This window comes from Amblyomma maculatum, chromosome 7 (genome assembly GCF_055883805.1).
Source record: "Amblyomma maculatum isolate TAMU_Amacu chromosome 7, ASM5588380v1, whole genome shotgun sequence".
Taxonomy (NCBI): Eukaryota; Metazoa; Arthropoda; class Arachnida; order Ixodida; family Ixodidae; genus Amblyomma; species Amblyomma maculatum.
Window position 1 is genome coordinate 125,930,718 of NC_139350.1, and position 24,403 is coordinate 125,955,120.

The 24,403-nt window shown below is 47.2% G+C and overlaps 1 protein-coding gene and 1 pseudogene across 1 annotated transcript in view; one reads left to right on the forward strand and one right to left on the reverse strand.

Annotated features, from left to right (window-relative positions):
• Positions 1 to 3,491: 3,491 nt before the first annotated feature.
• The window catches only part of LOC146184676 (uncharacterized), a 29,761-nt gene continuing 8,849 nt past the window's right edge, over positions 3,492 to 24,403 (forward strand). Inside the window, exon 1 of the mRNA XM_084608827.1 lies at positions 3,492 to 3,843. Within this exon, the coding sequence (XP_084464953.1) occupies positions 3,786 to 3,843 (58 nt within the window). The 5' untranslated portion in view covers positions 3,492 to 3,785. The remainder of the gene's footprint in view (positions 3,844 to 24,403) is intronic.
• LOC146184677 (uncharacterized) lies at positions 10,581 to 20,017 on the reverse strand (annotated as a pseudogene).

The following is a 24,403-nucleotide window of genomic DNA, read 5'->3' on the forward strand; positions in this document are numbered from 1 at the left end:
ACCTTGTAGGCACCAGGGCACCGCTAGGTTGATAACGAATGTTGACTCTGTAGTTCCATTCCTGGGTATATTTTACACCGAGTTTGATAGGTCGAATCCTTAATTGCTCACCTAAGAAGTTTATTGACAGAACGCAATCTTTGTACCCTTATTCAGGTGTCGATACTCCTCGCTGAAGTTGGTGGTCAGCGCTTTGTCTCTTCCGTTGAAGACGCGGGCGATACCTCTTGCGGCGCCGATCCTTTGTTCCAACAGCAATTGAGCCTTTGCCTTGATGGCGTTTCGCTGTTTTCAGCGTCTCCGCAGCACACAAGGATGATTACGCTTGAACGGGGTGGGATACTTACTTATTTATCGTGAACACCCAAGGGACCGCGATGCTGTACGGCTATACTTTGGGGTTGGTCTTCGTCTTGCGAAAATGTGATGTTTTCAGATCGGAGATCGATGATCGTTTGATGTTCCATCAAGATTTCTATCCCAGAGATTAACTCACAGGAACAGTGCAGGACTGCAAAGGTGGCCGGGAAGGGGAGTCCGTTAGTGTTGTGCATCGTACGGATACCTTAGTAAGGTGACCTCCTGCGGTGCGAATTTGCGGGCCGTACCACCTTGTCGTCAGCCCCGCCGGGGTGGCCCAAGGATACGAGATCGAATCCTGGCTTCGGCGGCCGCTTTTCGACGGAGGCGAAAAGCAAGGCGCCCGTCTGCTATGCTATGTCAGTGCCCGTTAAAGAATCCTAACTGGTCGAAATTTGCGGAGTCCTCCACTACGGCGTCTGTCATAGCCGGAGTCATTTTGGGACGTTTGTCACGAAATCGGCGCACATTTTTACTGAGCCGGCACGGCGCGAGGCCCGCGCGTCGCCGCATGGTGAGTTCCACAAGATTCGAGAGAAACCTCCTTCCCCGCGCGAGAGAGCGCGTAGCTTTGTACGCGTCGCCGTCGCCCTCTTTCTCATCACTCAGTGATGAAGGTGACTCATCAGTCTGGAACACGCCAGAACCCTCCAGAAATTTCTACGGGTCCTAGCTAATGACGACGCGCGGCTCGACGGGAGGAAAAGGGAGCGCTTTAACCAGCGAAGCCAAGTGCGTGTGCGCGCCAGCTTTAGCGCGCCTTAACAGACAGACGTGGCGCGCCCCATTTATTGAGGCCGCGCCGCTTGTGGAGTCAGTCAGTCAGTCAGTGGTTGCGGCGTGTTCGCCAGATCTCCGACTGGACTCCTGTGGATCACCCGCTGCTGGCAAGCCCACGGACCTGCGAGGGAGCGGCGCTCGTCTTGCATGGCGGCCACATCGTGACTCTCGAGGCGTCGGGCTGCAACAGTGCCCGGTCAACAATTTGGTGTTTGTATTTGTGACTCTCTCGTGTTTGATCTGTGTTGTAAAGCCTCTGTATTACTGATTACCTCTGTAGTTGAATGCTTAGCGTTTGTATTCTGTGAATCTCTCGTCTGTGCATTTCAAGTGTTCTTGTGTATTCCTTTGTATCGTCTCTTGCTGTGTATAAAGTGTGTTTTGTTTGTTACTTCCGATTCCGATCCTTACTCTGGTTTGAACCGGCGACAGCTGGGCACCAAACGGCCACCCCCTTCTGTCACTACAAGGTAGTTGAATTCCGGCTGAGCTTGCCACGTAGGTCGAGGGCATCTCCTTTGCGACCGGAACAGCTACCCCCACTCACTCTAAGGGTGTCTGGGAGTGTGCGCACCGTTAAGGGCGCATCGTTAATAATCCGCCTAATTATTAACGGGTGACAACGTTAAACCCCAGAAACCAAACTAAACCAAACCTGGTCGTCACTCTTCAATTTACCGGCGAACGGTAAACTGATAAACTGATGACGAAGTATGTTGGCGCTTGTATCTACAAAGGCCGTAAGGTTGCGACCATCGATAGTATACCTCAAGGTTGAAGGTACGCGCTTGAGGGTTGAGTCAGGGTTTCGTCAGTTGCTGCTTTACGGATGGTGTCCTTCATTCTCACATCACTCGAAGGGTGTTGCCTAAAAACTGCATCGTGGGGTTATTAACATCAAAAACCCAAAACCCATCTGGTTTTAGGTTTTTGGCGTGATCGTGACTAGCCGTCTTCGGAAGGTATTCGCCATTTCGTCGGGCCAGAGTTTGCTGCTTTAAGTTTCTCCGCTTCGGGAAGAGAGAACTTCCTCACACGGTCGATGCGTATTTGCGTCCCGGTGGGGTAAAACGTGTGCTGAAGGGCGTATACTCTCCCCTGCGCATGTAGTTGTCGATTTCTCTGGTAGCTGGTCAGGCCGTGGTCGGAGGTGATGGCAGGTAAATCGCGCAGGCCGATTGGTCTGTATGCACGATTGCGGTGTTCGGGAACCGAACGTATAGGAAGCAACGAGGTCTTGGTGTGTCTCGTCGCGGAGCTGATAAACCATGTGGCGGCGTAGCTCAGAGCGCTGCTTGTTTTGAAATGGTCGCCGATGTCAGAGTATGAAGGGAGTGCACAACTGACTCCGAATGAAGTCTTCTTTTCACTCCCCCCCCCCTTCTTCCCCCACACACACAAATAGGAAAAACGCAACTTGTGCGACGCATCTCGCACGTCTCTGTATTCGCCGGGCTGACAAGGCTATACATGAGAGGGACGCCCTAGCCTAAGGCAAGAGACCCATCTGAGCCATGCTGACGGCTTCTGTCACTATGAATACCGGTATATGCTCAGCAATCCAGAATTTTTATTTACGTTGACAGATGAGGTTAGCAACACCGCCGAGACCACGCGAAACATGAGCGGTCGTACACGAAGAAAATTTAATGGTGAAGAGCACGCCTTTCGACGTTATATGAAAGGGAGCCAAGATGGACTAGGTTCCAAACTTCGTTGTTTGGAAATGAATGATTGGCGTTTGAAATTTTTTGCCTGTGTAAGTTACGGAAAATGAGCGCAAGGACAATACAGAGCAAAGAGGACCAATAATCGCCCACTTAGAGATCCAAGTCAATGCCTAGCTTGCCTTCTTTGTCTATGTCACGTTTGCGTTGCGTTACTCGTGAAGGAGACAATGAGCCAGCAGCTCCCATCAGTGTTGTCTTAGATATCTTGGAAGAGACAAAAATTGCCACGTGCATGCTTGCATGTTATCGTATATAAGCTTAAAACGCACTGGTTTACGAAGTTTGTGCGGCGGACCTCGACTTTTCGGTCTCCTGACAGCCACATGTCAGCGAGGCGTGCTTTTGTTCAGTCAAACTGACAATGTGACAGAAATGTTCCACTTGTTTTTCTGGCTTTACATCAAGGTGCTTTTTTTGTGATTTGGCGTCTTCGTTTCTTGGAGTGGAGTGAGCGAAAACGGCGGCGACATGTGGCCATTCGTATCCTTGTCACAAAGAAAGATCCCCCTGTTCGCGTTTAGTTGGCTTCCCACTCAAACAGTAGCCACTTTTGTATCTTTTTACACCAGAGTGGTTTTATACTGCAGTGCTAGTGCCGAAATGCGGCCTGGAAGTGCGTCAGCATGACGTCATGTCCTGGTATATCATCAAGAGGTCAATATGTGACATTTAGTTTCTGTAGGAAGTGAGTGTCTTTATGTGCTTCGCATCTGTGAGCTGACAGTTGTTTCACGGAGAAAGGTGGACATTACCTTTGTGTAGCAGCGAGAAGTGATCGCACAAATAAATTTCCCGCCAAGTGTCAAAACTTTGGAGCGCAGAAAAAATCGAGCTACTTGACGCTCTGCCATTAGTGGTTGAACAGTCGCTTGCCAACAGCAAGCACCCTGGCCGTCGCGACTACCGACGGGGACAATGGACGTGTGGAAGATTTTAATCTTCCTTCTGGGGACGGCAACACTAGAGTGTCTGGGTGAGCGCCGCGATATCATACTAGTGTGAAAATCAGCGTCAAGATTTTCATAAGCTAACTTCTTAAATTTCTTGTCTCATTTCTTGTGTCTTAAATTTTTTGCTGCCAATCACCAGACTGCGACCTTAATTCACTTACGATGTATTTGTTTATCGCAAATACGATCTTAATTTTCTTTTACAATTAAAGGAGCGCGAAAATATGTCGGTGCTTCCCCCCATGCTCGCGGTTCAGATTAATTGAACTGGTGTTTATCCGGCCGACTGCGAATGGCACTTTCTGATGTGATCGAATCGTTCATGGTACACAGACCCCAACAGTGTGCTCACATTCTCAGACATGAATATTTTTTTTATTTTGGATGTGTGCACTGTTGGATGAAATATGATTATTTAACACTATCCCCAAACGGGGGAGTTTGTGATATACATTGAACTGCAAACAATTTGATTATTAGATGCGTTTTAAAACGTTTCGAAAGGCCCTCTAAGTGCAGATTACTACGACTAAATGTTTCATGAAGTGTCGATCAGAGATAGCCTTCATCTGAATTTGTGGTTCATGTAAAAACTTCAGGCGACACGAGTTTCGTATATTTGACTCTAGGAACCCTGCATTTTAGCATCTTAATGAAAACCATCATTATCTCATAAACTAAGGTTTACACCTAGTAAATAACCACACCTTTGAATTACTTTACTATCTTCTCTCTTCTGAAACGAAATGTAGTAAGTGCCGACTTGTTTAAGTGCACTAGAGAGTTCAAGTTGAAAAAGCATTCAGCATGAGACATTCGTCCCCGGCTTCGGTTGATGCCAGCGAACACCCGCACAGAGTTAGTAGTAGACGAACACTGAAAGGTTCTTTTGCCTTGCATGCAGTATAGTGGTTCTCTGCGTGCTATGGCTGTGCAGCGATTGCACGGCTAGGTACCGATTGAGTATCTTTCAGCCAGCATCCAGGAATCGGTTTCTTGAATGCCAGTTGAATGGCTCCTTACAAATTTGTTAAAGTTGAGTCATTATCTATAGCAGCACAGCTAAGTATAAAACTTTCCCTTCCCTTGCAGCGTTCAATCTAATCCTAGGGCCCGAGCCCGGAGAGGATTTGAAATCATTTGAAAAAGCTTTCAGGGTACCGCAAGTCTGCAGCACGTGGCGGCTATCGCAGGCACATGCCCCTCAAACTGTAGGAAACATGCACCATAGCGCTAGAATGGAGGCTACCAGTGTTGCTGACGTACTTTAGGGTAAGGGAGATGTTAAAAACTGAAAATGAAACTCTGTATACAAGCACACGCATTTTCACCAACAAGATAATCTACTGCAAATATTTCGCTTCGGAAACTTAAAAATCGTATTTGGACGAAAAATTAGATAATTTCTCTGAATAGCAGGTCTTGCAGTGGCTTAAGGCTGGGAAAAAAAACGTCGGTCGATACCACTGTCTTGCCATTATTATTTCTAAAACATGTTCAATTCTGTTAAAAGAGTACTTTTTGTTTTCATTCAATCTAAGCATGCTTTGAATCTTGAAAAAGTACACAAATTTCTTTCTCAAAAGTACACCTTAGCTAACACACTTCCCCTTCCACATTCGCAAGCTGAACGCACTTTGTGCTTTTTTACCAGATTAGGCGGCTGTTTGATGTATGACGTGGGACATGTTCATAAGACACCGCACGCCATATATAAACGATACTGGACGGAGAAAAAAAAAACACTTCAGAGTCAAAATACGTTGCAGATATTCCTATGCCTACGGAACCATGAGAAGCTGGAAATGTATATATTGTTTCCAGCTTGTCATGACTACATGTAAAAACTTCGAGTTTGGGCTAGCGCTCACATTACTAGCCGCCATCGGCCATGAACAATAGTATCACTCAACGAAAGAGCACGCACTTCTTGACGACAGCCGGACTGGGCGCGTTTTTAAGGTTTTTCAGGGTGTGCGGACGCAACCTGCGTGAACAAACTAGAGCGGAAAAACAACACATTATTCTGCAAAACATTTCAACAACCTTGAGAGGACTCGGGGCTTATTCTCTGCGTACAACTCATAGTACCCTTAAGGAATATTCTTGCACGAAAAGAGGCAGTTTGTTTTCTATCGTAAAGACGCTGCAAAAAAGACGTCCAGTAGATACCCGAAGCAGAACCTTGACATCTTTGAATGCTGTATGTGGTCATGGCCGCGATTTCTACGACCTCAATCTTTCCTGGTGACATATGCTGTCGATCCCCCCCCCTCATTCTCTGTGATTCATCATTGCTTCTCCCTTATGTGGTTGAGAATGTCCTTTGGGAATGCCCGTCGTTTCCTGGTGAAACGGGGGAAGGGGGGGGGGGAGGGCTTTCACATAATGCAAGGGATTATCCGATGTTGGTTAATTTAAAAATTGCACCTTGGTTCGCCGTCAGAGACAATGGCTGCGTAGGTTTCTGGTTTTTTGCTCCAGAGGTGCCCCGTCGTAGGCGGTAGAGCGAAGACTTGACTACAGGAGGTTACGAATTGTCGCTTCATGTGCAGGTGCACCACAAGTAAAACGGGGCACGCGAGCGATGGCCGAATTGGAAAGGACTGCATGTGAGCGCGCACTATCAGCCGATGCGCAGCAATCAGCTAGGGAGTGTCACCATATCCGACAGACCCATCTCGATGTTGTGATGCTTGCCTTATACGGCGCCTTGCGGAGATTAGGCCCCGCCTCTTGGAATCGCGACGCTTTGTGCTTCGTAACGAGAACCACGCTTTTCAATCTGCGTGATCAAAGCGGTTTGCGCTGCGCTCGAGAGAGAGTTTGCTGCTCCGTATTTTATAAACGCTCGTAGATCGATTGGAGAAATGCGGTCAAATTTTAAGCACAGCGGCCACGTTGATCTAAAGTGCTGGAATTTGTGACGAAGCACAAAGCGCCATGCCGCCGAACAGCGGAACTTCTCTCGGGCAGTCGATGACTGCAACCATTGCAACATTTTCGGATGTGCAGGCGCACTCTTGCGTCCTGCTGCGCATCTGCTGGTAGAGCGCTCTGGTATGCAGATTTATTCACTTCGACTATGCTCTCGTGCTAAGTTTTATATAATTTTGGTGCACCTGTACAGGAGATTTAAAATATTTACAGAATATAACAGAGATGCAAGTTGGAACTAGCTAATAAGGAAATCTTTCCTCCTCGGCATAGCCGAAGATGCAGAACGTCTAAACGATGGGCAGGTCCTTCGGGCTTCGTTTTAAGACATTGGGGTATAGGCATCATTGCAATAACGTAAAATCGCCTCCAACGTCAAAATGATTGATCCTTAGTTGCGTACAGCTCTCCTTAAATTTTAACAGAATTAAACCCTCTCTCCTGAAAACACACAGACTCAGATAATAAATCATGAATTTGATTAAAAGAAAAACATGGCAAGGATAGACAGAAACCGGCCTAAGTGACCGGACTGCCGAATCGCGCTTCCATTACATACCTTCGGCAGTGGGAGTGAAACCCCCTTTAATTTCAAGAGAAACAAAAAATGCGCAAGACCAAATGTCGTACGCTGTACATTTTGATTGGTTTGGTATTGTTTATGGTGTTTAACGTCCCAAAGTGATGCAGACTATGAGATGCCGTAGTGGAGGACTCCGGAAATTTCGACCGCCTGGGGTTTTATAGAGGGGTAGAGAAACCAAACTACAAGGAAAGTGGCTTCCTGGGCGAGTAGGTTGAACATTATTTTAAAGCAGCGGTGGAACACTAACAGATAGGGAGATAAACATACATAGCTCTCCCCCTTCCTACTTCGAGTTATTGATCAAATCGCTCGCGTCCTGTCATCTGTTCTGCTGACCATCCTGGTTAACTCAGTTGGTACAACGACTGCCCCAGAAAGGCGGTGGTCCCGGGTTCGATCCCCAGACCAGGACGAATTTTTATTTAACTACGAAGTTTCTGAGAAAGCTGTATAGTTTTCCTTTGTAGCCGTATGGCTGCGCTTGGGTGGATGTCAATGAGTAATTACTCCCTTATTACAACGCAAGAAAAAAAAAAATTTTTTTCTTGCGTTGTTTGCTTGCCCACTCCCCTCTGTAATGCCCCGGCGCTTGAGGGTATCGAAAATAAATAAATAAATAAATAAATAAATAAATAAATAAATAAATAAATAAATAAATAAATAAATAAATAAATAAATAAATAAATAAATAAATAAATAAATAAATAAATAAATAAATAAATAAATACTCCACCTTCGGGGATTCCCCTAAAATATTCGATCAAGATCATCTTAACAAATGTTTCACACTGTGGACCGCCGCCGCCTGGCATTCCCGCTTTCGTAACTAGAACTTGTAAAGTTCCTGACCTCTGACAAGACACTCGGTCAAGCAGTCCTGCCCCGCACCCCTATCACTGAGAGCGTGTCTCTTTGGTTAGGAGTTCCCCACCACACTTTGGACACTCATTGACTTTTAACCGTCCTCTCTCGATTCCAAAGCACTTTCCACGCGCCACCGAAGCCAGCGATATGCCAGGCGTCGAAAATGGGAATGCATCTCCATGCGTCTAGTACTTGCTCGCTCACCACTCGCCGAAAGTTAAAGCGCACAACAAGACGAGGACAGTGAAGAAGACGTGAGAAACACGAGCGCTAACTTGCAAGTTGAAAGTTAGCGCTCGTGTGTCGCACGTTTTCTTTGCTGTCCTCGTCTTGTTGTGCGTTTTAACTTTCGTCATGTGTCACCAGCACGTCCAAACAACCATTTTGCTCACCACTCGCATCGACTACAAAAATAAATGTTTAAGCTGTGATGTAAAGATCAGAGAACAGCTCAAAAGGCTTGGTTTGGTTCGGCTTATGGAGTTTAACGGTCCCGAAGGGAGGCTATGAGAGACGCCGTAGTGGAGGGCTCCGGAAATTTTGACCGCCTGGGGTTCTTTAACGTGCGCTGATATCACACAGCAAACAGGTGCCTTATTTTTGGCCTCCATCAAAAAGCGGCCACCGCGGCTGGGATTCCGTACCGTATCAAGTCGAGTGCCCCATCTCCACCACCGCGGCGGGTCAACTGAAAGGGCCCAAGCTATGGAGAAAGCGGGCAGGGCAGCTCAATAGACTTCCGGGCGAGAAAAAATGAGTAGGGGACAGCCGCTAAATTCCGAAGCGTGCGGCACGGGCGCTCACGCGTCAAATATCTGGCAGGGATAGATCGGAGCGCCAACTTTGGCGATGCTTGCTTCAGGCGTCGCGCGCATGCGCAGACCGGTTTTAGTTGGTGCGTGCGACGACGTTTGCGCGGCAGCCCTTGACGCGTGCCTCTTTGGAATCGGAGTTGCCTTTCCGTCTGCCCGCCGCCAGCCTTCGTTCATTTTATAAGCAAAACTAAAAGCATATATAATAGGGATACTGCTGAAAGGGTTATTGATTTAGCTAGTGACGAAGTGCGTGTAACCGAACGAGGGACCTCAAAGGGAGCCGCAGACGGGACATTATGAGCAAAAAATCACATCACATTGCTTAAAGTCTCCTCTACGTGGTACAAAATACCATTTTTGAAAATACGAAGTGGAAAACACTTTAGATACCCTGGGGGAAACTTAGTGCCTAAGGGATGACGCGACAGCGTTAATTGACGGCTCCTGTCCGCAGATTCTCTTCTGGATCTTCGCTCGCTTACATAAACTTTGCTACATGTTAACCTCAAATTCTCTAATTAGTGACTTATCTCCCACATGCTCAATAGTATACAATCGTAATCTAGCACAATGCTTACGTACTGCCAACATTCGTCATTCTGAGACAGGGGCCTCCCGCTGTTTGTCAGGCGAAAGCCTGGAGCAGGAAATTAGCTCGCCGATACATGTGGCTGGCAGGTTAGCCACATCGAAATCTGGCAGGTCGGCATCGAGTACATACTGTATCCCAGCAGTCGCACGATAAAAAGGCAGAGAGACCTGTTTTCCAGCAGACTGGGACGACGCCCGGGTGCGAACAAGCGCCGCTCTGTTCTCAACCAACACACGGAGAGAGAGCGACAAGGGTAAGGCCCGTTTGTCCACAGCCATTCCACCAGCCTCAACGCAAGCACGCAAGCCACCATCGGGATGGACAGCAGACCAAGGGCTCTCCTGCTCGTCGGAAGGTGCAAACGGTGGCGGGAAGCTAGCGCAGTCCGGCCTCAAACAAGAGACTGAAATCAGCTCGCCGTACAGCGCGGGTTTGTAACGACACGTGCTACGTAAAAAGCGAATGCTCTCGCTCGCGTCTTGATTATACCGACTTTTACGTTGAGCGCGAGGCTTAACTGCGCAGCGTGATAAAGGGCACGTGTTTCCCATGAAAGAATTTCGTCCAAGACTCCGGGGGGAAACGTCGTTTGGTTCGAACAGCACGCCGAGCATGCACATGGTGTCCACATACGGCCCGGGCGCAGTTAAGGGATCCCTGAACTGACCGAAGCGGAACGCTTTGCTTTTTTTCATGTTGAGTGGCGCTCCCTAGACAGCTCCATATTCAGCAAAGATGTTCATGAACGTAATGAAGCTGTCGTTTTCGCTCACGAAATGTGAGATCTCGTCAGCATATGCGGAGACAACTATTTTCTGTCCAATCAGAGGAAAACCTCGAATGTGTCTGTCCGCGGTAACCCTGTAGGCAGTAGTAGGTGTAGTGCGAGTGCGAAGAGGGCAGACTAAGGCAGGCATCACTGGCGTACATCCCGCGGAGATGGAAGAGAGCCGGCGAAGCAGCCATTCAGAGGCTGCTGATGCCTGAGTAAAGGGCGCGCAGGAGCTGAACGTCATCTGGGAATCCAACAGTCGAGCAAGGCAAACAAACAGCAAGTCTGGACGCCGTTGAAGACATTTGCCTGGTCTAACGCGATGAAAGTGAAAGGGCGTATTTCAGTGCTGGCCAATCTTTTTCGTTCTATTGGGTTCGAGTTCTGCTTGTTTAGTGCAGTTGACAGTTAAACGCACCAATTATAAGACGGCACAGGAAGAGAGCAAACCAGCACCTCTTCTAAAGGGACCAGCTCAGCATGCTTGCACAGCACGACTTGTGAAGCTCTGGTGTAACCGCACAAATCGCAACAAAACGTCGAACAGTCAAGCAGATTTAGTGACCTGCTTCGTGAACCAAGGCGCATCAATGCCACGGCTCCTTGAAGTGGACGACGCTACCCTCCTTTCATCAAGAAAGAAACACCTTATCCCTCCGTGTGCGGTATCCCTTCCCCGTGGTCTCACCCGTGCCGAGGAGTTTGCGCTTAGAAGGATCCGGGTCGGTGTTGCCCTCACACCAGCTGTCACTCGGATGTTGTCTCACTTTCGACACTTATTTCCCCGCCCAGGGTGGCTGATCTGTAAAAACGAAAATGTTGAAGCCGACATTCACCACTTGTGGGACCTCCCAGCACTGAAACGGACACTAATCCGGCACCTGACGATAGATGGCCTTTCAGTAACCAATCCTACTTCATATATCGCTTGGACGCAGGGACCTCATCATCGCTCACTCCTGGACTTCATATAATCAGCCATCCGTTTTCCATTCATTTAATTATTTATTCACCCTTTATCTCATATCATACCCTACTGATGCCATGAGGCAATAAATATTGTGTAGTGAACTATGCGAGGATATTACGAAGTCTAGGATGAACTAGGCGAGGACATCACGAAGACGAGGATAAGAACGACGAAGTGCCGCTGCTCTGCTCGAGCTCGCTTGTGGAAGCCTAGACAGGCTGTGTTCTTGTGTGGTTCGCCGTGCAACTTAGAGAGGGCTATTATCCCTGTTAAAACACAGTAAAAACTCCCTTTCACTTGTTGGAGGTGAGGGTAAAAGAGGAACAAAGGGCTAAATCCAGTGGTTAACTGCGTGGTCGGTCGAGTGCGACGAAGCGTTCACCGCATTGCGCCGTCTTTTGACTTCGCCACCAATCCTTCGCCACTAGGACCCCACAGCACCCACCTAGGTTTATACTGATGAGAGCGGCGTTGGCCTCGGAGCGGTCTTGGCTCAACGGAAAAATGACTTTCACGAGTACGTCGTCGCGTACGCGAGTCGCGTCCTCTCCAAAGCTGAATGCAACTACTCAGTTACAGAAAAGGAGTGTTTGGCCATTGTGTGGGCCCTAACAAAATTCCGACCCTACATGTACGGTCGTCAGTTTGACGTCGTCACGGATCACCACGCGTTATGTTGGCTGTCCTCTCTTAAATACCCGTCCGACCGCCTCGCACGATGGGCTCTCCGCCTTCAGGGATTTGGCATTCGCTTTATATATCGCTCTGGCCATAAACACATGGATGCCGACGCTCTGTCTCATTCTCCGCTATCTAGCGATGCTGCTTGCTCCTCGGCGGCTGGTCCCGTCCTCTCATCTCTAATCATCGCTGATATGCCTTCAGAGCAGCGAAAAGACCCGTGGCTCGCATCTCTTATCGACATCGTCTCCAGTTCTCCCAATGCTGAGCCTTCTCGGACTTTACGCCGTCAAGCACCCCACTTCGTTCTACGAGATGGCCTTCTATACCACCGAAATTATATGCTTAATGGTCGACGGTGGCTCCTCGTCATTCCCCGCCATTTACGTCGTGAAATTTCCACCTCTTTCCATGCGAGCCTCAGTGTGTCCATCCTGGTGCGGTCAAGATGTTTCAAAGAATTTCTTAACACTTCTATTGACGCGGCATGTACGGTTATATTCGCAAATACGTCCGCTCCTGCATCGCCTGTCAGCGCCGGAAGTCATCCACACCTCGTGCTTATGGCCCCTTACAACCACTTCCATGTCCGGCCCGCCCTTTTGACCGCGTTGGCGTTGACCTTTACGGGCCACTTCCGTGCATGGTCTCTGGGAACCGGTGGATTATCGTCGGCGTCAACTACCTCACCCGGTATGCCGAGACCGCCGCTTTACCCGCTGCTACTGCCCGTGAAGGTGGCCTGTTCTTGCTACATCATTTTGTTCTTCGCCACGGCGCGCCGCGAGAGCTGCTTAGTAACTTAGGACGCGTCTTCCTTTCCAATGTCGTTGAAGTTCTACTGGCCGAATGTCGCATCATACATCGGACCACAACAGACTACCACCTTCAAACTAACGGGCTGACTGAGCACTTCAATCGTGTTCTTGGAGATATGCTCACAATGTACGTTGCCGCTGATCAGATCAACTGGGACGCTGTTTTTCCTTTCGTGACTTACGCATATAATACCACCACGCAGTTAACCACTGGATTTAACCCTTTCTTCCTCCTTTATGGGCGTGAGGCGTCGTCCACGATGGACACTATTTTACCATTATCGTCCCGACTCCTCCGAGGGGACTCTCCTTTCAGACGTTGCCAAACATACAGAGGAATGTCGCCAGTTGGCCCGAATTTTTACATAGGAATCTCAAGGCCGCCGAAAGTATCGCCACGATAAAGATCAGACTCCACACCTTTTTCCTGCAGGATCCCTATATGGCTGTGGGTTCCTGGCACCCCACCGGGATTGTCATCAAAATTTCGAACCGAGTACCACGGCCCCTACTGCATTGTCCGCCAAACCTCCCCTGTGAATTACATCGTGGAGCCACTCACTCCCTCTTCGGACATGCGTCATCGCGGCCGCGAAACTGTGCACGTGAGCCGCCTCAAAACGTACTACGATCCGCTTCTCTTGCCCTCACCATAGGTCGCCAGGATAGCTCCTCTTCGCTCCGGGAGAAATTGTAGTGAAGTATGCGAGGATATTACGAGGACGAGGATGAACTAGGCGAGGATATCACGAAGACGAGGATAAGAACGACGAAGTGCCGCTGCGCTGCTCGAGCTCGCTTGTGGAGGCCTAGACTCGCTGTGTTCTTGTGTGGTTCGCCGTGCAACTTAGAGAGGGCTATTACCCCTGTTAAATTACAGTAAAAACCCTCTTTCAGTGGTTACAAAAGAAAGTATAGCTCGAAAATATTCGTGCTTTATTATATCAAGGCCACAAATATACAGTGATAAATCATGAACAAAATGTACAACAAAGCCGTCACTGATCAACATATGGAAGTTACTAATGCGCGCACGTAAGGCAGACTACACTGCTGACGGCAGCTCAAGTGTGAACGCCCTGCGAGAAACAATGCAGGGTGACACATACGGTATAGAATCCTTGCTGTTGCGCGGTGGGTCAGTCACTACGAGCGCAATTTTACAAGCGCCAAGCGCTTTGAAAGAAACAAAGCGTGCCACAAGTGCGCAACAAGGCTTAGCGCTGGCCGCACGTGGACCGAGAAAACGACGGATTTAAAAGCTGGGAAGCATCCTACCAAATAGCAATGGCTAAGAATCAACTAGCATGCAAGACGAAAAGTTGACAACCAACCGAATTTTAGACAAGCGAACTAACTTCGTACCATTCCCGGGAGCACCATCGCAGACAGCGTGATGGTAGTGACAACAAACTGCTTCATTGCCTCCTTCACAAGCATCCAGCAAGGCCTGCAACGTCGCACCAATGCCGGTGCAACATTAAAAGGGGACGCAACAAGTGTGTTGCAAAATTAAAAAGCAAATGAAGTGTTTTTATTTAAACAGCTTACCTCTGTCATAAAACAAGGTAAAGCATACTTATTGCTCTTGTGTTGAACATAGCTTTTTAATTTGTAGTTTTATGATTCCTTTAAGTTTTTGGCCCCGGCGTATGGCTGTGCTGCTGTCGCGCTAAACCGCTTTCGGGCCCAGCCTTCGCCACCAGTTTACTTCCGTCATGCGAAAGTTCCTTTGACCTGTTTGGTGTACAGGCGTACAGCCGTCAGCACGTCTGTCTAGAGCGCTCGAATGTGCTGATTCTGGCTGCACTCACGGCGCCTACCGATAACGCTTGGTTTGAGACAGCCTGCTTCTGACTAGCTCCGCCACACTGGGTACATTCGATTTGCCAGTCTCGGACTACTTGCTGACAGGTATCGGTTTCCGCTCTGACAGGAAGCAGCGTGATGGTCACATGATCTTGAAAACTTCCTCCAGCGTTTGCTCTTAACCGCTCTTAGCAGACGATGCCAACCATCAGTCACCATGACTCAGTTCTTTCGCAGTGACGACACGTACACGTTTATCTTTTGGTGTAAGTGTAATACTAAATATAGGTAACAGAGGCGCCAATCAGTCGGTGCTTTTCGCGAACAGAGCATGGCATATACACAAGTATATATGTGTGGAAGGTTCTTGTAGGGTTCGCAGAGAAGTTGTGCACATAACAGTACACATGTGCCGTCAGGTGGTTGATATATTTTCTGCAATTTATAATGCTGCCCCTGTGTGCATTTGAAAGTAGTATTGCACGTTTCTTCGTTCGCATGTAATTAACTGTGTGCAGGTATTGGCCGTTAACCTTTATGCGCTGGTATTTTGTTACCACGCTGGGTACATGGCTAAGCTTTTCGAGACAGGCCTCTTGTTCGTCCTGCTGTAGGGAGTGAACAATTCCAATGCCAAGCACTAATGGTCTTATACTGCTGTTGGTACTTTCCGGCCTCAAAACGTCATACAAAGTCCTAACAGAGCTTGCCAATTCTAGGCTGTTTGCAAGCTTTTCAACCATAAGCTTCGTTGCAAATCTCTCTACAACTTGAAGAGGAACACCATTTGCATCACTTATAAGTTTTAAGAGCATTCCATTACCAGAATCAAAAATAAAAGTAGAGTTTGACCAAAGTGGGCCGAGCTGCAGTACACTTTTGGGAAGGTGCAGGAGCTGGTGCATGTTAAAAGGCATGCATGCATCTCCATACAAATTCCCCATCGGGATGACAAAAGTGGAAATGCGGTCAATCGCTGAAGACCAGTCAAAGTTTGTGACAGTGTCCTTAAAAAGGAGAAAACTCCCTGTTACAAGGGAACACAGATGCTCATGATATGAATGCGGGAATATGCCATTAAGACATGGTGCCGCGTAAAAGAGTAGCCACCAGCGCCATTCGCTGGCCTTCCACATGGCTCTTTCAATGATTGCTCGAGGCAGCCTCGTTACACACAGAGGTGGCTTAATGCTAAGCAGCCGTTCAATAATTTGTCGCAGCACAGCAAGCTCACCAATTTATGCCAAAGAGCTGGTGGCACTGAACCATAGCTCTGATAGCTGTCGGATGACACCTTCAAGCACACAGTGTATGCACTCGGAGCACACGCCGCACACTAGGTCAAAGTCTGGCAAATGAGAAAGCGGCGACAGCCCTTTTTCACCATGGGATGGTCTGCTTGTGGACACAGCAGCTTGCACGTCCTCTCTCATGGCTTTATCTGTCCTCAGAGCTGGTTGACGACCACTTGTTGAAACTGGGTACTTGACAGACCCTTGAATTGAAAAACACACTCTTTAAAATACCTGCAATAAAATAATGTACCAAATATTGTCTGAAAAGCAGCAGAATCTGTTGGTCTGCCCCTCTTTTGTTTAACCAAAAGCTGATATGTTTAAAGACATAACAGCAATGTTTTTAAAAAATTACCCACTTGCATGAGTAAGCTAGGCTACATGTAGCACGATGTGCATTTATGAGCATAGAAGGCATCAAGGATTGATACGACCAACATAGGCACCCTTGTGGTAGCAGTAGCTGCATCCATAATAACCATTGAACTGTTTCATATTGAGCGTAGCTGCTCGAGCCGGTGCGTCAACGCAGCAGCAAATCACGTTTATTTGCGACACAAACTGCTGCCCATCACAGTCCCACTTCACAGGCCTCAGTTTGTGGATGGCATCGGCGAATGTTCGTATGAACAGTTCCATTTTTGGGTGACTTTTCCCAAAGTACAGGCCACACAGCAGAATGTTCTTCCATCGTACAGCTACTGGCAATTCATTTATGATGGCTTGTATTGGCCAAAGGGTAGATTTGCTGCTTTTGAAGACACTGGCTCCATCAGTGTTGAATGTCACTGAAATGTCACACCAAGAGGCTCGTCTCATACTGTGCTTGTAGAGTTTGCCATCAGTGATATCACTTAGTGTCCCTGCTGGAAGCTGCTGCCTTATTCTTCAGTGATGTTGCCAATGCTCTGGCAACTTTATTGTCCGAAAGATGAGCCTCTATTTGTTTCTCTATACTTAAGCTAGCAAAAAGGTTCTGTGAATTCACATTATTGCAGGTTGAACATGTAGGCTCATGAGAGCCTCGACTCGGATTCTGAAAAACGAAGTCGCAATTTTCGCAGTAGTGCTGTGTCACAAGCTTTTCTTTCCAATGTTTCCGTACCTTTCTGATCCTATATTGCGACGCAAGCAGGACTTGTTTTCCAACTAAAAGGTTAACTACAGAAACAAGTTTCTCGGTGTTCGCCCAGTTCAAGCCTGCAGAGGTAGCATATGCCATCAAAACAAACATTGTATCTTTTATTTACTGTTATGCCAGAATTTGGCAGGCATTCATCAGCGAATAGATTACAAAATTCATTGACATCGCTACAATGCTCTGGACTGCTGTTCACATCCGAATCACTGTCAGTGTTTTCATCTTCCAGATTTTCTGCTTCACTGCTTGAAGTGAGGCTGCAAGGAGCGCTGCTGCTATGCAGTCCTGCAGATGCATTTCCAATGTTCTCGATCGATGGCTCTTCATTGATGAAATCTTGCCAGTGGTCGCCTGTAGCGTGCACACCATCACCTGTTAGAGGAGGCGGAGACACACTTCTGATGTCAAATGCCGCACTGTCACTGGAGGTTGAAAATCTTTGTTCATTTCTGTTTTGTCGGTAAAGAAGCGTCGTTCGCGGAACCAAACAAAGCTGCCCTGGTTCCAAGTAGCGCTTACGTTTTCTAGCGCGGGGGTTTGTAGACGAGGTGACAGCTTCATCATTCGTCACTGTTGAATATGCATTGTCTCAGATGCATTGCTAGAAAACATGCGTTTGCCTTAGCACGCACAAGCCACTATGATATTACTGACACGCATGTAGTACAGACACATTCTACAACGCGCGCGATTTCGCCACTAGAACGACAAAGCGCGAAGGGGCGAACGCGAAAAAAGCCAAAAAATAAAAGCGCCGACATGATCGCCGACGTTGGATTGGCCAGGATTGACTGGATTACCGACGGTACCCGCGGGACCGGCACTGTGAATAGGTGCATCTGGTCAAGTTTATTGGTAACAACTTGACCGCAATTTATTTTAATCATTGTTTGAATTAACTGTAGCTCAAAAGTTTTTATTTAATATTTTATTTCAATTTATTAAGCACAAAAGCTTATAAGCGGTTCTAACCGACACAAGCCAAAGCCAAAGCTAGCCGCTCTGCTAATCTGGAGTGGTGAATCGTGATCGCTTGCAAGTCGAAACCCCGTGCGAGTAGTGAAAACATGTTCGCGTACGTTCACTTCCGCGATGATGATTTAAAGGTGGGTGGTAGTAAGCGTACGGGATTTTAAGGCTTTTCGTCCATCCCACCTCCACGACTTCGAAAGAAGCAAGTGGTATAATGTCTTCTGGGGAGACTCCAAGCAAAACGGCTATTTCAAGGCGCAAGTCCTGAGACTCTTCGGTAAGAAAAACATATGCTCTGCGTCTTTTATTACAGTGATATTTAGATGTTTGATCTTCATCTTAGCATCAAAGGAAGAGGCAGAACAAAGAAGTGAACGCGTGCCCATACCTCCACCGCCATCCGACAGCGAGGACCTTGACGCCTCGAGGGAATCGAGTGAGGATTCCCCACGTGAGGTCAGAATTAATTTTGTTAGCCATTACTTTTGAGTGGGAAATATTCGTGTTGTGCAGGTTAAGTGGCACGTTTCTTAATTGTGATGCCTCACTGTTTACGCCCGAACAGCGATTCCGAAAGCACCTGTGCCCAATTGTTGCATATGCTTCGGGACTGTCACTGAATGCCGGGCATTACTGACAGTATTGTGCATTTCTTCGACGCGCTAGGTAATAGCAGCGTCAAATAAAATGCGAATATCAAAGCACGTAGAAAAAGGTCTATGAGAGCCAGTCTGCCTGTTGTAATCAGGGATAGGCGCGTTTTTTTTTCCCTGGTTTTTGCCTGTTTTCTTTTTCGTTCATTTTCCGTTGTGCTACTGGACTGTCACGTTCATTCTTTCTAGAGATGGTGACTTGCACAGCGTCTACGCACTACAGCGTGGTTTCGTTGCCAACAGCGGCTGCGACCTGTCGCACTGGTGATGCAAGCGTAATGCCTTAAACAAAATCAAAGTGCTGTAGGCCAGCAAACTAAAATCGCTCGCTTCATCCACGTGGGTTACAGCCGTTACCAGAAGCGAAACCGCGCCGCGCAAGTCACCATCTCCGGAAAGAACGAATGAGGCGGTGAAGTTTTCAGAGTAGATTAATACAGCTGTCTCGCTTGCGAGAGGTACGGAGTTCAATCAGCAGTGCCTTTTGCTTCACTGATGCTGTTTTAAATAATTATGCCTGCAACTGCCTATCTGCGTTGTGAATAAAGGAAATTTTTTATTGGCCAAGGGAAACCTGACTAAACTGCACCAAGGCACAAGGTATTTCATTACACAAGATGGGTGTCAGGCTATTGGTGGGTGGCTGGTCGGTTGACTATAGTTATTCGGGCCAACATGGCCACCGTTGCACTCTCTGTACATAGGAGGGGGTGGAGCGACAAACTTCTCCCCCATGTGCAAAATCAGATTCGGACGTTGACCGGCGATAAGGGCCACGCCTGGTTGGCTGTTGGCCGGAGGCATGAGCATACTCAAGATCGGGGCAATGGAATTTACTTATATACACACACAAAGAAAAAGAAAAGTTGCAATGCACAATAGCAAGATAACAATAGCGTAATATAAGTATCGGAAAGAAAGGTGACGCAGGCATTAACTATTAACATAAAGCAGGCAAAAAGAGGTGACACTACAAGTTTACATGTGGGAATGACAACACCAAAAAGCTAGATGTGAACAAAAGAATAGCGAGAGGTAAATAAAAGAGTTTGATTGAGTGGCGGCGGGAAACGGTGGCTTATCTGCTGATGCTCGCTGCGGGACTGAGGCTATGTCGTAGGCTCAGGCGGTCTGGGGCCACGCATCCTCAGGGCCGCCGTCACCGCACTCGCCGCGACAGCCTCTGTTTAAACTCGCTGTGCGACCTTGCCTTGCTCTCGCACACCCTGGCTGACCTCACGCACCCGTCTGCATGCACCAATTTCTTCACACCGACTGGCCCGCGTTTCCATCTCTGCCGGCTCCTCGCAGCACAACCCGCTATAACACGAGGCCGGAGGTCTGCAAGCGAAAGCACTGACCTGACTCGAAAAAAAAAAAAGGACACCCGGGACAAAGGCCTATACCGAATCCTCCAAACGCATACACAGCCCAACAGTAGGAGGTCGGCTATTCTCACTCCCTGTAACCGACACTAGCTGCAGTCCGCAATCGAGATGGGACCGAGTTTCCTTCCCTCAAAGCTGGGGCCAGTCGGCCCTGCAAAACTAAGGCGCTCAAGGCAGAAAAGAAAGGAAACTGAGAGGGAACACGGCGAAAGCCCCAATCTCCATATAGTGGATTGAACTCGGCACCAGTGTGCCGGAATCCTCGCTGCCGCAAAAGAGAGAAAAGAACAGGGCAGGCGCAATTTCGCAACAGTGGGGTATCAGAGAACAAACGACATTAACTTTTCTTGCACAAGCCGAGCATCAGGTCAAATGAAAGCTTGCAGTACAGGTGGGTACTGCAAGCTTTCATTTGACCTGATGCTCGGCTTGTGCAAGAAAAGTTAATGCAGTGGTTTTCTGATGCCCCACCTTGTGTAACGGAATACCTTGTGCTATGACGCAGTATAGTCAGGCAATAAAAATTTCATTTATTCACAACACAGATAGGCAGTTGCGGGCATAATTACTTAAAACAAGTTATATAAAACAAGTTTTTGTTGCAGTGTTTTCTTTATGACAGTGTTTTGAGTATACAATGCAGTGGCGAGAAGAGCTTGAAAATTTTACTGCGTTGATTTACCGCATGTCATATTTATACAAGTGTAGTGTCTGTTCAGTCTTTTGCCGAAATATTGCTATAGACCAAAGGGTCTCGATATGCTTGAAACGGTCTCCTTTCGTGGTAGAAGAGCTTGTTGCTCGATGTGTGCTTTAAATACTATTCTACGGAGGGAATTAATAGGACATTCGTTCCATTACAAGTAGGCACTCTGGCCTAAAGACTTGATTAGGGTTGTAAATCCATCAGCAGTATTGTTGGCAAGGCCCGATTTCTTAACTTTTTTTTTGTTTTCAGATAGTAAAGAGAGCCAAGAGCAACAACAGAAAACGGGACACAGAAGAGAGGTTCCGGAAGCAACAACTGGACCTACTAAATTCTGATGGTGAAGAAGACACACATGCAGCCTGTAGGAGAGAGATCCCAAGACTACAAGATGACGTCAGGGACTTGCGCAACAGGGTGGCACGACTGGAGGAGGCACTACACAGCAAATGATTTGGAACAGGTCTGTTAGCTTTGTCATTATATGCAAATAAGCACAATTAAAGAAGTGAAAACATTAGTGCTGTAATCAACTATATATTTTTAACGTAACAAATTTAACTGTTGCTGATCACCAGCTTAGAGCTGTCATCAAAACTGCCGATTTGATCTCCCTACCATCTGTTTTCTCATCTTCAGAACGAAAGCAAACATCGCCATCCAAACAGCGCGCACCACTGCCACCCACCGCGGAACCAGTCGCGGATTAAAAAAAAAAAGACTTTCCGAGCCTCCAGTTTCATAAGCGGCACTGCCATCTTCAACCGAGGAGCAGAGGACTGCGGAGCCAGTGGCAAAGCTACCTTCAAATGAAAAGCAAAGGACTGCAGAGCCGGAAGCTCTGCTTGTGCCAGCTGTAAGCCAGGACTCTTCAGCTGACAATGCTGATAGAGGCCATGGTGCTTAAGTGGCCGGTACTGATGCGCCCTTTTCAGAAACTGGCAGCGAGGTTAGTGTCATTTTTTGCACTGATATTTTGTCATGTTAACTGAATACATTCAACATATATTTTGTAAACTTTATTATGGGCCGAGAGAACTGCTGGCATTCTTTCTTTGACTCAGAACTAATTTTTTTTGTTGTGCATGGCACTGTTCCTAATGTGTAGGTGATGATATTTCCCATGTGAGCCTGAGCTCTGAAACCAGAAGACTTCTACTTTGATATTAGCACGGAGGAATATTGCATTTCTATCCTATTCCAGTTATTTGCTATGCACAGGTCGTGAGGCAGGTGAGGAGACGCTAACTCGCCAAATACATATTTCTTGCCAGTGATTCTACTGATTCTACTTTTACAAGCTAGATGTGCCCTAATGTATATGTGTGTTATATAGTTTACTGTTTTTTATTTTAGTTTCTTTTCTTTTTCATAACTACTGTGAAGCCTGGTAAGGGTTACATTATTAAGAAATATTTACTATTAAGGGTTAACATCTAATGAAGCTTAAGAATTTGGATGGCGAAAAAATGTTTTCAACAGCAGAGGTAACAGCATAGAATTGGGGAGATATTTTTCTCTGCCGTTTCCCTAACTGTGAATTTGTACCATGTTTCCAGCTGTAGACTCGCATTGATAATTTTAGAACATATCTCATGGTGAATGGATGTGCTAAACATAGGTTTTGTGCAATTTTGCCAGCATTGTTAGTTACTTCTCTTTTCCCATTTCAGGTGTATCTGGGCAATGGAATCTGGCTGGCCAAAAAAGCATTTCAGTACTTGATGACACGTCCCAAGGATAGTGTATTTGTACGGGAGGCTTGCGTGAAATTGTTTTCGACTACAGGCCTCGTTAACAGGAGCGTCACAGGCACAGCATCAAACCGGACGAAAGCCGAGGCAAAGCCAGCACTGGACCCAATTAAGTTTGCTGCCCTCGAATGTACGTATTTACACATGTTTCAAATTTGAAAAACAAAACAAAACTGCCTATTCTTACACCAGACAATGTTAAATACCATTTTGTAGTACCAGCGTTCATAAGCGATCACTTGTGCTCTGGAGTAGCCAAGTTTTGCTGTCGAGTGCATGCACTTTGTTGTCTGGGACAGTTATAGCAAAACATTTTTGTACCACCAGTGGCTACACTACTGGTGTAGTTGGCATTCACTATGACTGTGATAGAGTACCATGAGATGTATGCCAGGATGCACTTCAACTGCTTGCATTGTCAGAATTGGTTCCAGCACTGCTCGCCCAAGTTCCGTTACTGAAAATACTGGTATTTATGCCAGCATAATCCTGAGCAACAAAGTCTTGGACAGCACGAAAGGTACACGGCTGAGAAGCCAGGTGTAGTGGCCATGGGGTGTGTGTAGCATTATTGATCATGCATTCACGAATTGTCACAAGACAGCAGATAACTGAAGATATGCATTGTGTACATATCTGTACATCACTCTTTGCTCAATGAATGAAATATGGCAGTAGTGCATGACCTGCAGTATAACCTGCACCTTAGAGAAGCTTGCATAGTTTGAGAGTACTCATTAAAATGCAAGTAGCAAACACTTTTAAATCTTCCATTTGAAGCCATCATTAATATAAAGAGTAGTTTGACACAGCATCACAGCATTTGCCAGGCATTAAATGCCATGTGCTGTATTGGAGTGATTGTAGGGAATGTTTTGCAAACATGCAATTTTTAATTGAAGTTGCTGGTTTTACATTGCATCAGTGCGACCTTCCCAGTCTCAGTGTGTCTTTTTGCTGCAGCTTTTTTCAGGCACTACCTCAGAAATAGATGCACATCCGAGGAAGCTTCAGTTCGACACCGCTGCTTGAAGATCGTCGCGATGAAGATTGCTGACGTCATGAAGGCGCAAAAATGTGACAAATAAATGATTTCAGGCCCCTTCCCTCCGTTTTGCTGTTTACTGAGGTAGCCGGTACACATCCAGGACACCAATAGACCAGTGAAACCATAAGGCCTATTGGTATGAAACCAATATGTGACATATAGGCTCAAAACCCCATCAGACCTGGAGGTCATATACACCAGTATGATTACACACCAACAGACCTGTAGGCAAATATGCCTATTGGTGTCAATAAGCAAATAGGCCATTTGATTTCCTCTGAATTTTCCCTAGGGAGGGTAGTGCCTATGGAGGTAGTGCCCTCTGGGTGCACTGGCGACAATCCAACACTCGAGAACAACGTGCTCCGCGCTCTCCTGTGCCTCTCGGAAGCTCGCCAGATGTGTTTTGTAAAACCCCTCAATAAATTAAAAGTAGCGCCAACATGTGAAGATCTCCGCCCGCCTCCTCTCCGGCGCTCTCGATCCTCCCATTGGCCGAGCGCCGTCACTTGTTTTCGCGCGCTTTTCTCTTGCTTGTTGTATTGGCTGCTTCCTTTTCCCCGGTGTAAAACGACGCGCATGCGGCGCATATCGCCGTGTGTTTTGCTATGGCTGGCGCCTCTTTTATGCTGTATTTATTTAAAGATGCTTCGTTCGAAATGCCATGTTGCTGCGCTTTCTGGTGCAGCACACTTGGGCATGATGACAAACGATTGTTTATAATGCCGTCCGCAATTTGAGATGCGGCGCGAAGGAAGGTTTCGCGGCACCCAATCGGCCGG